This window comes from Serinus canaria, chromosome 19, assembly GCF_022539315.1.
Source record: "Serinus canaria isolate serCan28SL12 chromosome 19, serCan2020, whole genome shotgun sequence".
Taxonomy (NCBI): Eukaryota; Metazoa; Chordata; class Aves; order Passeriformes; family Fringillidae; genus Serinus; species Serinus canaria.
In genome coordinates, this window is record NC_066332.1 from 10790113 (window position 1) to 10804796 (window position 14684).

General features: G+C 47.8%; 1 protein-coding gene across 3 annotated transcripts; it reads left to right on the top strand.

Annotated features, from left to right (window-relative positions):
* Positions 1 to 5126: 5126 nt before the first annotated feature.
* Positions 5127 to 13230, top strand: LOC103820037 (1-acyl-sn-glycerol-3-phosphate acyltransferase alpha-like). Of its 3 annotated transcripts, none has more exons than XM_050981619.1 (6): positions 5127 to 6046; positions 7322 to 7455; positions 7820 to 7995; positions 8234 to 8329; positions 8799 to 8871; positions 10520 to 11131. In XM_050981619.1, the coding sequence occupies exons 1-6, from the start codon at positions 5862 to 5864 to the stop codon at positions 10831 to 10833; spliced, it is 978 nt and encodes a 325-aa protein (XP_050837576.1). In that variant the 5' UTR covers positions 5127 to 5861; the 3' UTR covers positions 10834 to 11131. The 3 variants fall into 3 exon arrangements, with proteins under 3 accessions (XP_050837576.1, XP_018774804.1, XP_009092890.1); XM_018919259.3 differs by lacking the exon at positions 10520 to 11131 and adding an exon at positions 11314 to 13230 and having other exon boundaries at positions 5674 to 6046; XM_009094642.4 differs by lacking the exon at positions 10520 to 11131 and adding an exon at positions 11204 to 13230 and having other exon boundaries at positions 5678 to 6046.
* The last annotated feature ends 1454 nt before the right edge of the window (positions 13231 to 14684 follow it).

A 14684-nucleotide genomic window follows, 5' to 3' on the forward strand; every position in this document is an offset into this window, starting at 1 on the left:
ATTAATTTTTACCGTGTTTATGCTTTCACTGCCTGCAATGTTTGGGCACGGTTCTGTCATTTGCTCAGCTTGATTTGCATGAAGCCTTTACAGTGGGATGCAACCCAGGAATAAAAGAATTTAATGAAGATATATCCCAGATCTCTGAAATCATTCAGTAGTACAAAGCCAAGTGAAATGAGTTGTCCAGAGGCTGCTCCCAAATCACACCAGCTGCTGGCTTAGGCCATGAAACCATGCAATGCTTCACCAAGATTTATCGTCAAACACGTTTTGGACCTTTCTTTTAAAATTTTCAACACCCAAAGAATGATCTAGGCATTGGAATAACAGTAGATATTTGTTCTCCAATTTTTTTTCTTTGAAAGAAACAAATTAATCAATTTTCAGAGAAAATGTACTAATGGCAGGAGAGAAATGTACTAATGCCTCCGAGAGAAGAAGAAATAGTTGTCCTGCACCCCAAACACCCTGTCCTAACATGCCGTGTCAGGTTTTGCTCCAATATGGAAGGAAGAAATTTGGGTGAGAGTTTTCTCACTATTATTTCCCATAGTCCAGAATGCCCAAAACATCCTCTGATGTGACAGAAACATGTGACAAGTTATTCCTGAGGTCTGGCATGAGCCAGAGTGACTCAGCACTGGCCTGTAGAGCTGTGGGATGTGGCCGGGCAAAGATAGAAAAAATCTGAACGTACAAGAAAGTAATACCTATTCTGGTTTCAATCCAGCTTTTTCCCTTTTCCTGAAAGGGATCAAACCCACTTTCTCCTCCCTCTGTAGTCTGCTATATTCCTGTTATTGCTGAATAAATTGCAATTTTGGGTTGAGGCCAAAATGCTCTTTACATTTCATAAAAGGTGCAGCAACCACACGTGAGTGGAGGATGGTGATAGTTTTTCTGTGGGAATATTGGGAAAGAGCAGTTCCAGAAGCTGTGTGTTCTTAATGAAAGAAGGTATTTCTTGCTGAAGCCTCTGACCCCAACTCCTATGTGAAAGTCAGCACTGCTGGGTGGAAGGTATTGACTGGGGTGTCCCAGTCTGTCCAGCTCTGGTTTGCCACTCCTGGTTGTCTAATTGTGACATAGCCCTGTGTCTGCTCAGCTCATCTGGGACAGAGTATCATTCATTACCTGTTGACTCCAGCAGTTTTCCTCTGGGGGAGGATGTGACTGGCTCAAAATCACCCACAACCCCTCTGTGTGCACTGAGCACAGACAGTTGATTTTTTCTTTTTAGCCAAGCTGAAATTTGGACAATTTGACTTATTTTATCAACTTAATCAAACATGCAATTCTGGTAAAGCAACATGGGAACTGTCCACAGGGTGCCTGGCATGTGCCTGCCTTGGCCAGTGGAGCTCCTGAGGTGGGGGCTGCCTCCTGCAGCAGCTGGGATGGGATGGTTTGTCCTGATCAGCCTCTGCTGCTGCTTTCAGAAGGGCAGCTCTCCCTCACAGCTCTGTTGAGGCCTCATTCACTTTCTTTCCCACCAGCAGCCTCCCCCAGCTCAGAACTGGATGTTCATCCTGAGTTCATCCTGTCAGGTCCTTCTCCCAGTGCCAACTACATTTTTCCTCAGTGGATGCCCACCAAGGTGGTCACTGGGGTGCAGCACATGGAGTGCAGAGACAGGCTGAGAAAGCTGGAATCTGCTCTGTCTGAAGATGGAGAGTGGGAATGATTTATGTCTCTAAGGAGTAGCTGTGAAGGTGGACTTCCCAGGGGCTCACAGGGAAAGAACAAGAGGTAATAGATGCAAGTTACAACAAAGGAAGTAACCTTCAGACAAAGACAAACATTATTCCCTGTGATAGTGGTGTGATGCAGACACAGGGATGAGAGAAATCTTGGGATCTCCAATCTTATGTATTCTTCCAAACTGTCTAGGCCTTGAGCAAGCTCTCTGAATTTTCTGTTAACCCTGCTGTGAGTAGCTGTTGACCTGCAAGCCTCCTGATGTCCTTCTCCACTTCAGTTTTCCTGTGATTTACAGTGATGAACTGTTGTACTTCCTTGCCAGAGTTCACCTGGCTGGGCTCTAAGCTATGCCATGTATGCAAGTCCTGCAGCCCAGGCTGTTGGATTCTTTTCTGTCAGGCCTGTCTTGATACCACAAAAATCTTGATGAGCCAGAACACCTTTTCTTGTAAAACCTCCTTTCTTGTCATTACAAGCACTTCCAGCCATGCCTTTGCTCATAAATTGGTCTCTGAAGGAAATATGTGCCTTGTAAAACTGAGGGCTATGTAGATTCATTGTGGAGCTGCAGCCAGAGCATCATAAACAGTTTCCTCAGTCTTGATAACCTTTCTCTAATATCGTTACCCTGGAATCCCTCTGAAGGTTTTAGTATCAATGTTAATGGCTCTAAGTGAGGAGTAAGGGATGAATTCCCTTTTGACCTGTTCACCATTTGGAGGCTGGTGACTGATGCTGTCCTTGGCCAGACCCAACACTGCCCTTTGATAACTTATCATAGAAACATGGAATATCCTGAGTTGGAAAGTCCAGCTTCTGGCCCTGCACAGACTCCCCAGCAGTCCCACCCTGTGCCTGAGAGCATTGCCCAAACGGTCCTGGAGCTCTGGCAGCCTTTGGCCATGTCCATTCCCTGGGGATCCTGTTCAGCACCCTCTGGGGGAAGAACCTTTCCTGATATCCAACTAAACCAGCCAACAGAGCTCCAGCTGTTCCCTCGGGTCCTGTCCCTGGTTACCAGGGAGAAGAAGTTGGTATCTGCCCCTCTGCTTGTTCCAGTCTGTTTCAGAGTAGATATTTATGCCAGCAATTTTCAGTAGGAATCACTCCCATTTCAGGATCCAGTCCTCATATTTTGTGTTGGAACCATTGCTTTGCATTTGGAAGTCAGTGTAATCTTCAGCTTCACCAATTCCTCTCTCTCACACATCGCTGTGCTGACAACAGTCCATCCTCTTCTGAGCCTTCATATGGTGAACAAGACAATTTTCTTGGCCTTTTCCCACCACATTTTCCCACAAAGGATCACTTGCCCTGCCTTCCCTCTCTCTTCTGGTCAATGTTTGGCTGAGCAGATCTGGGGAGTGGGAGAGTCATTAAAACTTGGTGACAAAAGCTCATGCTGTGAGAAAGTCCCTCGTCTCCCTATCTCAGATTCACTTAAATTAAGCCAGGTTCTGGAAAAGGTGCAAAGACCCAGGGGCAGAAGGGAGTCAACTGGGCATGGACACACTTGGTCTGGAGATTGGGATCTTCATTAGAGCTGCAATTTCTGAAAACACCTTGCAGGTTAGGCAAGAGCCAACTGCTTCTGAAATTTGAGCAGGATGGATCCAGGTGCTGGGGATCCTTGCAGTGGGAGAAAATCACAGCTGCAGACTTTTGTATCTGTGGGTTTGGAGCCTGAATGTTGTGTTGGATCTGAGCTGCCTGTCTGTCCATGGTGAATTGGGAATGTCCTTGGCTTTCTCCATACTCATCAGAGACACTTACCAGCCGTTGGAATCAGAAACCTCCTTACTCTGCAACACTTCCTGACAGGAGGGGGCAGCCAGGGGGAATCTGGGCTCTGCTCCCAGGGAACAGGGATAGGAGGAGAGGGAACAGCCTCAAGGTACACCAGGGGAGGTTCAGGTTGAACATCAGGAGGAATTTCTTTTTGGAAAGAGTTGTCAGACACTGGAAGGGGCTGCCCAGGGCAGTGGTGGAATTCGTCTCCCTGGAGGAGTCCAAGGAAGGACTGGACATGGCACTCAGTGCCCTGGACCGGTGACAAGGTGGGGGGATCAGTCACAGGTTGGACTCAATGATCGTGGAGGTATTTTCCAACCTCAGTGTTTCTGTGAAGTCATTGAAAATTGCTGACAGTAACTTAAAATAAACCTTTTCAGTGGTCTGTAAACTGTTGTGAACTTGCAGACTTCCTGGTACCTGACATTCTGGGTGGGTGCAGAGTTGTGTCAAAGGTTTCTTCTACAGCAGGAGCCTCGCAACAGCACCCTGGTTTGGAAACCACTGCCATTAGTGCAGGGCAGCCATTCCACTCTTTTCACTGGCTTTACAGTTTAGGAACCTCTTTCTGGTAGGTCAGGATGAACCAGTTGTGCATAAAATCAACCTCCTCCCAGTTGCAAAAGGCCACAATTTTGTGCAGATGAGATACAAGAAAGGTTGACAGACATGAAAAGGGAGCTGTTTTCTGGGTCAAACCTTGGAGAAGCAGAAAGAAGCCAAGGTTTTTCTCTAAGCACTGGCTCCCCCAGGGACCTGGTCTCTGCAAGCACCAGTTCAGAGGGTCCCAGTGTGCTCACATGGGGCTCTTGTAGTATCTATGTGCTGGTGCAGGGACAGTTCAGAAGCTGTGGAGAAGCTCTTTGCTTTGGCTGCCTCTCCTGTGGTTGCAGGGAAGCCTTGGGAGAGCTGAGAGGTGAGGCTGCAGTCACCTCTCTTGTTTTCCAATGAAAATCAGGAGAAGGGTCTGTGGCTAAGCCAGAGGAGCAGGGAGCACAGGCAGTGTCTTTCTATGTTATTATGTCTTTCCTCAGTTTCTTCAGGAGATATCACTGAGTCTTGCCCATTTTACTGTTTTAAGGATTTGACTTTGTTCGTTAGGTTTTAGGTGATGGTCATTGTGGTTTTATGGGTCCTTGGGCTATTCGTTTTTGAGAATCTTCGGCTCTCAGACCTGGCTGGAATTGAGAATCATTGCTCCTTTGAAGTGCCAGCTGCTAGAGCAAGGGCTGGTGTGCAGATGATGAATCATGAAACACTTGTTTTTCAGCCCAGTCGTTCTGGCTATTGCAAAGTTTCTTTTCAAGCAGTTGTTTTAGGAGATGAAATGCAGTTGGAGCAGTCCCAGGTTATATCTGCATTTTCCTGATTTACTCCTTACTTATGCAGATGCTGTCTGAACATGCATGTGTCTCTTGCCAGGAAAACATTGGGAGTCACTGCTCTTGCTTTTTGTTTTTTGTTTTTTGTTGTTGTTTTTTTTTTGGGGTGGGGGGGTGTGTGTTTGTTTTGTTTTGTTTTGTTTTGTTTTTTGGTTGGTTTTTTTTTTTTTTTTTTTTTGTCTAGACTTGTGTCACTTTTCCCACTTTACCCACTTTTCCCACTGTGTATGTGGAATGTCCAGCTGCTCAGCTTAGTCCCTCCAGTGCTTCGATGTGTAGAGCAGGGTCTGACTGCTCAGATCACTGTTTTTCTCTTTCTCCCCTGAAAATACTGATTTCTGATTTCCTGGACATCTTGCAGCCAGCTTGCTTGGTGAAGATCAATGTTTGCACAAAGTGAGACAGCCTGGGGTCATAGAGTCATGGAGTCATGGACTCTTTTGGGCTGGAATGGACTTAAATATCATCCAGTTCCACCCTGCCATGAGCAGGGACACCTTCCACTGTCCTAGGTTGCTCCATGCCCCAACCTGGTCTTGGACACTTCCAGAGATGAGGCAGCCACAGCTTCTCTGGGCAGGGCTTGTGCTGTCCAATACATCCTGCTCTTCCCCAATAAAAATTTTCTTCAAATTCCTCAGGGTTCCTATTCCCAAAGGCTCCTGAAGGGGCTCTCCAAGCACTGCCAGCCCTACAGCCCCTGCACACAGACAGCTTTGCTGCTGTGTTTGCCCTGTTGCCATCCAGCCCTCCCAGCAGTGCAGTTGCTAAACCAGCTCTTGCAGTGCAGTTGCTAAACCAGCTTCCCACAGTGAGTGCAGCTCCCAGCAGAGAGCACAGCTTGGCTGAAGCCTCACTCCAAAACCTCATTCCAGCTTTGCACCACCCACACACAGCTGATGGAGGGAGTCTCACCTCTGCTCTACATCACCAGCTGCTCGTGACTCATTCACTGCTCTGCTCAACACGCTCTGGGCTGGAAGGATGGAGCTTTTTCTCCTTCACTACCCCTTTACCTGTCTGCTCATTGCCTTTCTAGTCCTTTACCAGGTGAAACCTGCATTCAGATTCTTCTGCAAGATGACCTTCTATAAGTTATGGCTCTTCACCATAAGTATTGGGGTTGCCATCCTCAGTATTCCTCGTGGACGTAACGTGGACAACATGATGTAAGTTTTCTGTGGCTCCTTTCTACCCTGAGCATTGATAGAGTCCACTTTATCCAGTGCTTTGATTTGGAGGGTCCTGGGGGTGTGCTGTGGAGGGGAGGGATCGGTTTTATATTGATCTGGGGAGATGACAGACTCTGTAATTCAGAGAAGTGGTGTGGGTTTGGGGTTGATAAAAATAATAACAAATTAAGGAAAGAAAGGATGTAAAAGGTGACATATATTTGCTAAAGCAGGTAATGCCAACAACTTGGATGTAATACATATTGCTATTTTTACTAGAGCTCTTTCATCTGGTCTTTGGAGCTTTATTTCCCTCTTCCCCATGGCTAAGCACTCTATTACTAAATTGTGTTGAGAAAGCCACTCTAGGGGCTCTTCCCATTCTCTACTCCGAGCCAGTGCACACCTGAGACATCACCACAGTGCAGTTCTGGCCCCTGAATGGGCACTGGTGTTCCCATCAGCTCAGTGACAGCCTGATGTCCCAGGTCTGGCAGTCCCCCAGCCCATCCCATAGCTGCCCATCCTATCTCTCCAAGTTCTGTTCAGACTCTCTAAGACGTGGTCTCACCTGGAGGCTGCATGGGCTGTTCAGGAGTGATCAGTGGTGGCAATCAGGAACCTGGGCTGAGTGCGGATAAAAAGATGATTCTGCCACACGGCAGCACAGTGCTTGAACCCTCCTGAAGTGCTGCAGAAGCAGGGCTTACTATTCCATTTTATGCTTCAGTGGGAATTCATATCTCCTAACTGAGAATCAGCCTTTTGCTTTGAGAAATTTTGTTCACCTCTTAACTTTGGTGCCTGATTTTGTTTTTCCGGATGTTATTTTAGCAATATCTCTTCAAATAGGATTCCCAGCATTGCAGCCTAATGTCACCTAAAGGCAAATCCCTCTCTTTCCACAGCCAGCAGGCACAGGCTTACTGTAGCCTGTATTCCCACCCCAACAAGGTGGGGAGGAAAGCAGAGTACAAAGGTGTGCTGTGAATCTGGTAGTATTAGCCAATATTTGGTTGATCTGTGGAACTTCTGAAGCTGTAGTTGCTGGGTCATTGGTCATGTATGGCTTGAGGGAAACCTGCAAGGTGTATTTTTCTTCTATAATTAAATAATTAGCTGTAGAGGGACACTAATTGTTCTCCAAGTCATGGCCAAAGCTGTGTCACTGGGAAACCAGCAGAAGCAGAGTATGAGGTGGGCTGGTTTGGATGCAAAGTTTGGTCCTAAAAGTCAACATCTCTTTGGCTAATTTCCACTCCTCTTTTCCAGGTTTTTGCGCATATTGACTGTGCCACTCAAATACATCTTTGGCATTCAGATAGTGGTGAAGGGCAAGGAGAACCTCAGGACTAAGAAACCTTTTGTCCTGGTGCTGAATCACCAGACCTCCCTTGACATCATGGGTATGTAGTGATCCTGCCTCCTCCAGGCAGGCAGGAGGGCAGGAGTGGCTGCTACAGAACCCTTCACCAGCCAGCCCCAAGCCAGGGCTGGTCTCCAGGTCGTCAGAGGCATTTTCAAGCTACATCAGCTTCACCCTCTCCAAGGGAATGGGGACAAGGCTCTCAGCTGACCACAGCCCTCTCATAGCAGCTCTCCTTCAGTGCCAGTCCTGAGTGGATGGTCAGGAGACCCCCCCCAAAATTCCCCAGGGATTCTATGAAGCTTCAGGCATGGCACCCCCTAGAGCAGAGGGCTGTTGCCCAGAATCTAGAGGGACCCTGAGTACAGATGACTATTTGTTCTGCCCTTGTTGTCCCCTTGCAGTGATGATGGAGATATTGCCAAGGCGCTGTGTGCCCATTGCAAAGAAGGAGATCCTGTACATGGGCACATTTGGCCTGGCCTGCTGGCTCGCAGGGGTCATCTTCATCGACCGCAAGAGGAGGGAAGAGTCCATTGGCACCCTGACAGAGGTGGCACACTCCCTGCACAGGGACAATGTGAGTGGGGAGGAGTCCAATGAGGAGCCGCTGGAAAACAGAAATCTGAATGTGGGTGGAAAGAGATCTTTGTCTCTGTGCTGGGCACTGAGCAGAACAGAGTGAGAGCATCAGTGTGTTCTGTGCCCATGAATGGAGGTCAGGGGTATAGAGATAAGCCCCAGGGCACCATCCCTCTGCAGTGGCTTTGAATTGTACCTGGAGGTCCTTCTACCCTAATGTCTTCTCCTCCCTGCAGTTGCGTGTCTTGATCTTCCCTGAAGGAACTCGCAACCATGGTGGGTCCATGTTGCCCTTCAAACGTGGGGCATTCCAGCTGGCTGTGAAAGCCCAGGTGAGACCCACCTTTCTTCTGCCCCTGGAGTGCGATTTGCCTCCTGTACTGGTCCTTGGCTTCCCTATGGATTGTGAACATATCCAGGAGCCCTCAGGGTTTGCAGGTGGCACAGGAGGGGTCTGTCTCAGAAACAGAAAGACAAGTGGAAAACCATTGTTACAGCTTGGGATAAAAGTGGGGGGACCTTGACAAGAGCCCTGGACCACCACAAGGAAGTTTCTGCTGAACTGGCCTCTTTAGATAGAAATTTGACAATACACTGTTGGCCTAAATACAGAGATGAAAATACAAAATCCAATGGTGAGGACATGGGGCGATACACTTAAATGATCTAATTATTCAAAGAATCATCTCAGTGTCTGCTGTAACACTGATGGTGATAATTCAAGGTGCAGAATTCATTAGTTGAATTTTGGAGAAAGGATAAGGAGATGTGCATATTCACTTTAGACTGCCGTCCCTCCAGGTCCCCATTATTCCTGTAGTGTTGTCGTCCTACAGCAACTTCTACAACCAGAAGGAGAAGAAATTTACACCAGGTGAGGATGACCTGGAGCAAATAATGGTCCAGGTGGTGGTGCAAGCTCAGTCCTTGGAGCCATGACTGGGGTGAGCAGAGAACCATGTGTAATATGGAGATGGAACCCAGAAAACAGCAGTTTCTGTCTTCTTGGGAAGAAATGGGACATTTCAGGCATTACTTTTGCCTGTTCCCTTGGATTCTCACAGCTTGTCCAATACCTCTCTAAGAGAACTTGGAGAAGCAGCAAAGTTCTGGGGCAGGTCCTGCCCCTGACCTCCCCCTCCCCACCCCCGCCCCTTGGATCTGCAGATGCATGGATAGCTAGGAAACATTTATGGTGACAAAAATTTCTACTGGCCACTGATACAATTTTAGGGGGAAAAAATAACACAGGTCTTGGACTTCAGAAGGAAAATGCAGGAAAAAATGGTACAAATGCCAATAGAGAAAAGTAATCCATCATGTTCCTTCTCTCCCTAACATGCCACCCACCTTAAAATGGACTTCTGCCACTTGCCACTCTTTCCCAGGCCATCCCTGGTGTTCCCTGAGGAGACAATCTGCATCTGAAATTCTCATTCCTCCCATTGTTGTGCCTGGGTGTAGTCATTCCCTTACAGGCAGACACCTGGAAGGAGAGAGTGGTGCAAATGATTAATATGGAATTGTGTTTCCAGTCATCTTTCACCTGCTGGGTTTATCCTCTCCCAGTTCACACACAAAAGTTTTTTGGATCTGGAAGTGTTCCCCCACTTGAGGGTCAATAGGACCATGACCAGGGATTCTGCCAGACTGTTCCTTTCATTTCACATCCATGCTGTGGGAAATCTGAGAATAACCTCATGGGGAGGGATCTTGGAAGAAGCTGAACATTTTGCTTTCAGCGAGGCCAGGTCTAAAGATGAGTTAGCTTTGTGACCAATCCACAAAATGTTGTATTAACTCCAAGGATGGAGATTCCAAGAATTCCCTGAGCTATTTAGGAAAGACTTTTTGCAGTTACATGAATATTTGCCTCTATACAACTTCAGTCACCCTGGGTATCCATGGTTAGCTAATTCCATGCTCAGCAGATCTCGGCGCCATTTTCCAAGTGGCTGTTAAACAGTCAGGACCTGAACTGCTGAAGGAAGAACCCTAGTTAGTTTTCCTTGTACTTTCCCACTTTGCCCATCTGGAAGTTTTGCCAGAGCTGATTCTGAAGATGGTGGTCAAGATTCCAGCACACCGAGCAGCTCCATGGGTCAGGACAGCTCCCTGTATCCACAGTGCTCTGGGTGTGTTGAGGAGCCTCTTGGAAGCCTGGCTCTGTGCCTGGTGTTGGACACTGTCATTCATGGAACATGTCTGGTGTTTGGTGGAGGTCTGTTCCCAAGACACCTGGATTTTCAGCATAGCCTTGTCATCACTCTGCTCTTTTAGTAGGAGCAAGTGAAGTGAGGTACCAGCCTGGCTTTGTGTGTAAGATGTGCAGGCAGGTAACACAGAATTATGGAATCACAGAAGGGAAGGTTGGAAGGGACTTAAAGCTCCTTTCATTCCCCCTTACCATTGGGCAAGGACATCTTCCACTAGACCAGATTGCTCCAAGCCCCATCCAAGATGACAAACTGTTTTCTTTTGTGAAGTTCTTCTCTAAAGCTTGTTTTGCCTCCTTCCCACAGCTCTGCTGCCAGGACTTCTGGATCTCTTTCCAGGCACACGTGTTAAGCCATGCAAGAACATTATAACACATCACAGACTCTCCCCAGATCCACAAGTTCCTGTCTGTGCAGGCACTGTCTTGTCTCCACTGGCCCAAAACAGGGAACTCTTGGTGCCAGAACAGAAGAGCATGATGGCAGCTCCCCAGTATGTTCTTCCAGTTTACACCAGTCCATTGCTTAGGTGCTTCCCAGAGAAACCTAACATACCACGGAATCATGGCCACAGTTTCTCTCATCCCAAAGCGTGTTTCTGGAAGGAGGGACCATGCTAAATTTGGTATTCATAGACAGAGCACAGCCAGTTTGGATGTGTTATATTAAACATCTTTTTGCCCGTGATCTAGACAGACCCTGCAACCTTTCCACTGTGAAAACCCATCCTATATGAAACCCATCCTATACTGCATAGTGTTGGAGAAGAGATTCACCTCTTTCCATGTTTACGATTCGTATGTTCTCAGTGGACGGGAAAAGCACAGGTTGGGTTTTTGCTGTGTACATTTGGGATGTGACTGGGCTCCCACACCACTGGTGTGGAAATGAGAGCATTTTCTTTGGTTGGCACCAACCCTCCTGCTGTACTGCCTCTGGCTCTTCTATACCACTCATAAGGGTTTTTTTCCCCATCTCACCTTCTTCCAGGAAAGATGATCATCCAGATCCTGCCAGAAGTGGAGACGCTGGGCCTGGGCCCCGACGATGTTCCCAAGCTGACGGAACAGGTCCGTGACTCCATGCTCTCTGTCTACCAGGGGATATCGGGAATGATGAATGGAGCTTCCCATTAGCGATCCCATCTTCCAGCTCCAGCTGTGTGTGCCACAGTGCATGGGAGGCCATGACAACCACAGGAAGGTCTGGCAGCAGAGACAACTGTGGATTGCAACACTGACAAACCAGAGACAGGCAAAACATCCACCAAGAAGAGAAGCTTCCAATGGGAATGTTCTTGTGTTCCTCCTAGAGAACTATTCCACCCAGCGAGACAGACACACAGTGGACAGCTGGACATTTCTGTGTAACCATATGGCTGAGAATGTCCCACCAGCTGGACCCCAGGCAGAGCTGACCCCTTTCTGTGATCATTGCTGCCTGCTTATAACCACCTTTCCCTGTTCAGATCCACCAAGGTGGAGGCATTGATCCCAAGCCTGAGACAATGCTGCCCGGGAAGTGGCTGTCTTGGAGTTTGAGGGATGCCCACATTTCCCTGGAACACACTCAGGAGAAGGCGCTGTTTTCTTCCTCTTCCATGGAGGATTTGGGAGGTACCTCTGCCATGAGAGACAGAAACAAGGCAGCTTTGGGAGACGGGAATTAAAAACCTTACAGGTGTCTACAGGGATTGGTGGTTTCTTTGGCATATTTAGCCTTCCTTTTAAGCTGTGGAAGATTTTACTTTCAGGGCTGAGCACATCTTCAAAGTGCAAGAGGGACATGTCTGGGGGCTCAGTAACCAGAGGCAAATCGCAGGAGTATGCTGCCTAATATCCTTGCTATGCCCAGATGGAATCATCATCCCTGGAACTGTTCAAAAGATGTGTGTATCTGGTGCTTAGGGACATGGTTTAGTTGTTGACCTGGCTGTGCTGGACTCGATGATCTTGGAGTGCTTTTCCAGCCTTACTGGTTCTGCAGTTCTGTGATGATTCTATGATAACCTCATGATTTTTAGCACAACCTTTATATCTTTCAACTCAAACACACACTGGGAGCTGCAGCTCCCAATTTTTGAGTCCAGCCTTCTGTCTTCTCTGTCAGAGGATGCCCACCAGCCATGATGTGATTTGCTTTTTTGTGCTGGTATGTTTAGCTATGAACTGTAGCCAAAGACTGTTTTGAACACAGATCTGATTAACACAGAATCACATGCAGATTGACAGAATCATTTAGGTTGGAAAAGCCCTCTAGGATCATGGACTCCAACCTGTGAGTGATCCTCACCTTCTATACCAGCCCAGAGCCCTGAGTGCCACATCCAGTCCTTCCTTAGGCACCTCCAGGGATGGGGACTCTCCCACCTCCCTTCCCAGGCCCCTTCCAGGGCTTGACCACACTTTCCAAGAAGAAATTCCTCCTGGTGTCCACCCTGAGCCTCCCCAGGCACAGCCTGAGGCCGTTCCCTCTCCTCCTGTCCCTGTTCCCTGAGAGCAGAGCCCAAACCCCTGGCTGTCCCCTCCTGTCAGGAGCTGTGCAGAGCCACAAGGCCCCACGTGAGCCTCCTTTTCTCCAGGCTGAGCCCCTTCCCAGCTCCTTCAGCTGCTCCTGGGGCTCCAGACCCTTCCCCAGCTCCTTCTCTGGACATGCTCCAGTCTTTCAATGTCTTTCTTGCAGTGAGAGGCCCAAAATTGAATGCAGAATTTGAGGTGGGGTCTCAGCAGTGCCAGCAGATGGAGAAAGTCACTGCCCTGATCATGCTGGTCACAGTGTGTCTGGCACAGCCCAAGTGCCATTGGACTCTTGCCCACCTGGACACTTGGGATCTTGTTCAGCCAGTGTCAACCAGCTCCCCCAGGCCCTTTTCTGATGGAAAGATTCCCAACCCCCTCAGCCTGTCATTTATGCCAACTGTAGGTGAATGCACAAGGATGTGTTTTATTACTGCCCAGAATACCCAAACCACACAGATTCACTGTAGGATTTAAATAAAACTTGTTTCAAGGCTTTAAGATGCAGCTGCCATGCTTCAGTGACTTCAAAGGCTGAAATCTCACTGCTGATTAGAAGCAGCCTAAACAGCTCCTTCTCTTGTGCAAAATCAGGAGATTGGGAATGTTTTGGTGAAGATTACATGAATGAGCTAATTTCTGATCAGGTAAAAGGATAAGGAGTTTGATTTTGCAATGCAAGTATGCCAGCCTGCAGGTTTGACACCCATTCAGGATGGGAAGTAAAAAATCTTGTCATAATTACACTTTTAGAGAGTCAGAAAGCCTCTGAACAATTCTTTAGGGCAACAGAAAATAAAATATCATTGCCCTTTTATCTGAAGACTTACATTACTGGAAGTTTTTTTGAAATAAATGATATTTTTTTAAAAATTGCATTACAGAAGTAAAACAGATTACATAGTCTTGAGCTCCCCTCTGGGAAACCATGTGCTGATGTTTAGTCAATAGCAGCCAGCGGAGCCTGATGTCCAGGCAGGAGTTTCCCAGGAGCAGCTCAGTGCCACCATTAGGGGTTTCCAACTGGTCTGATGAGTAGGATTAGAAACTGTCAATAAAGCAAGAAAAAGCTGCTGAGAAGCTCAAAGTCTTCCCTGGACACACCATTTTTGTCCACCTTTTTCTCCTTTTTGTATCCTTGCACCTCTGAGACACCATGGTGCTTCCAGCCTTAGAATGAGTGGTTTGGTGGCGCGCCACTATGGGGCAGCTCTTGCCAAATTTACACCACCGGCAACATGCGTGGCGCAGATTTCAGATGTCACAGCCCACCAGCCGCCCACCAGCGTTGAACCACTCCTAAGAGCATTGGCTCTTTCGGATTTTATTTGGCTCCTGGCAGCTCCAGCACCCTCGTGTGAGCACGCAGACTTTTGTCCGGCGGTGCTCCCGGGGGAAGAAGACACAACCACTTTTTGCGGCGAAAAGGGACGCCTTCTAGACCGAGGACCTTCACTGCTGGTTTTTTTTCTTGAGGTCAGCGGTTGGGTGAGTCTCTCCTGGTGGCGTGGGACGAACCTGGCTAGGGGGGCTCCTCATAGGCAGCTTCACTCCCGGAGGTGAGGGGACACGCTGCGCACAGCGCGAGAGGTGTGCTGCTGTCGGTTCTCTGGAACCTTCTAGTTTATTTTTTCCTCTGTTTCCAGCAGTGAGTGGGTGGAAGTTTGCTAGGTCGGCAGCTTGGGGCACAGCTGTCTACCCAACAGGGAGAAGTTTATTCCCAAGTTGTGGGTATCCTGAGGTGGGGGGAAGAAGTGTTTTCTAAAAGTTTAGTTAAAGGGTTTGTTCACTGGATGTTTCTTAAGTTCCCACACGTTACGGTTGAAGAGGTCAAGAATGAGAAGTTTTGGAAAGCTGTGGGTTGTTTACTAACAGAAAGCATAAAAAAGAGGGACCCTGCTGTGAAGGAGGCATTTATGAGGTTGTTTCTTTTAATTTTTGAAATTGTGAAGAAT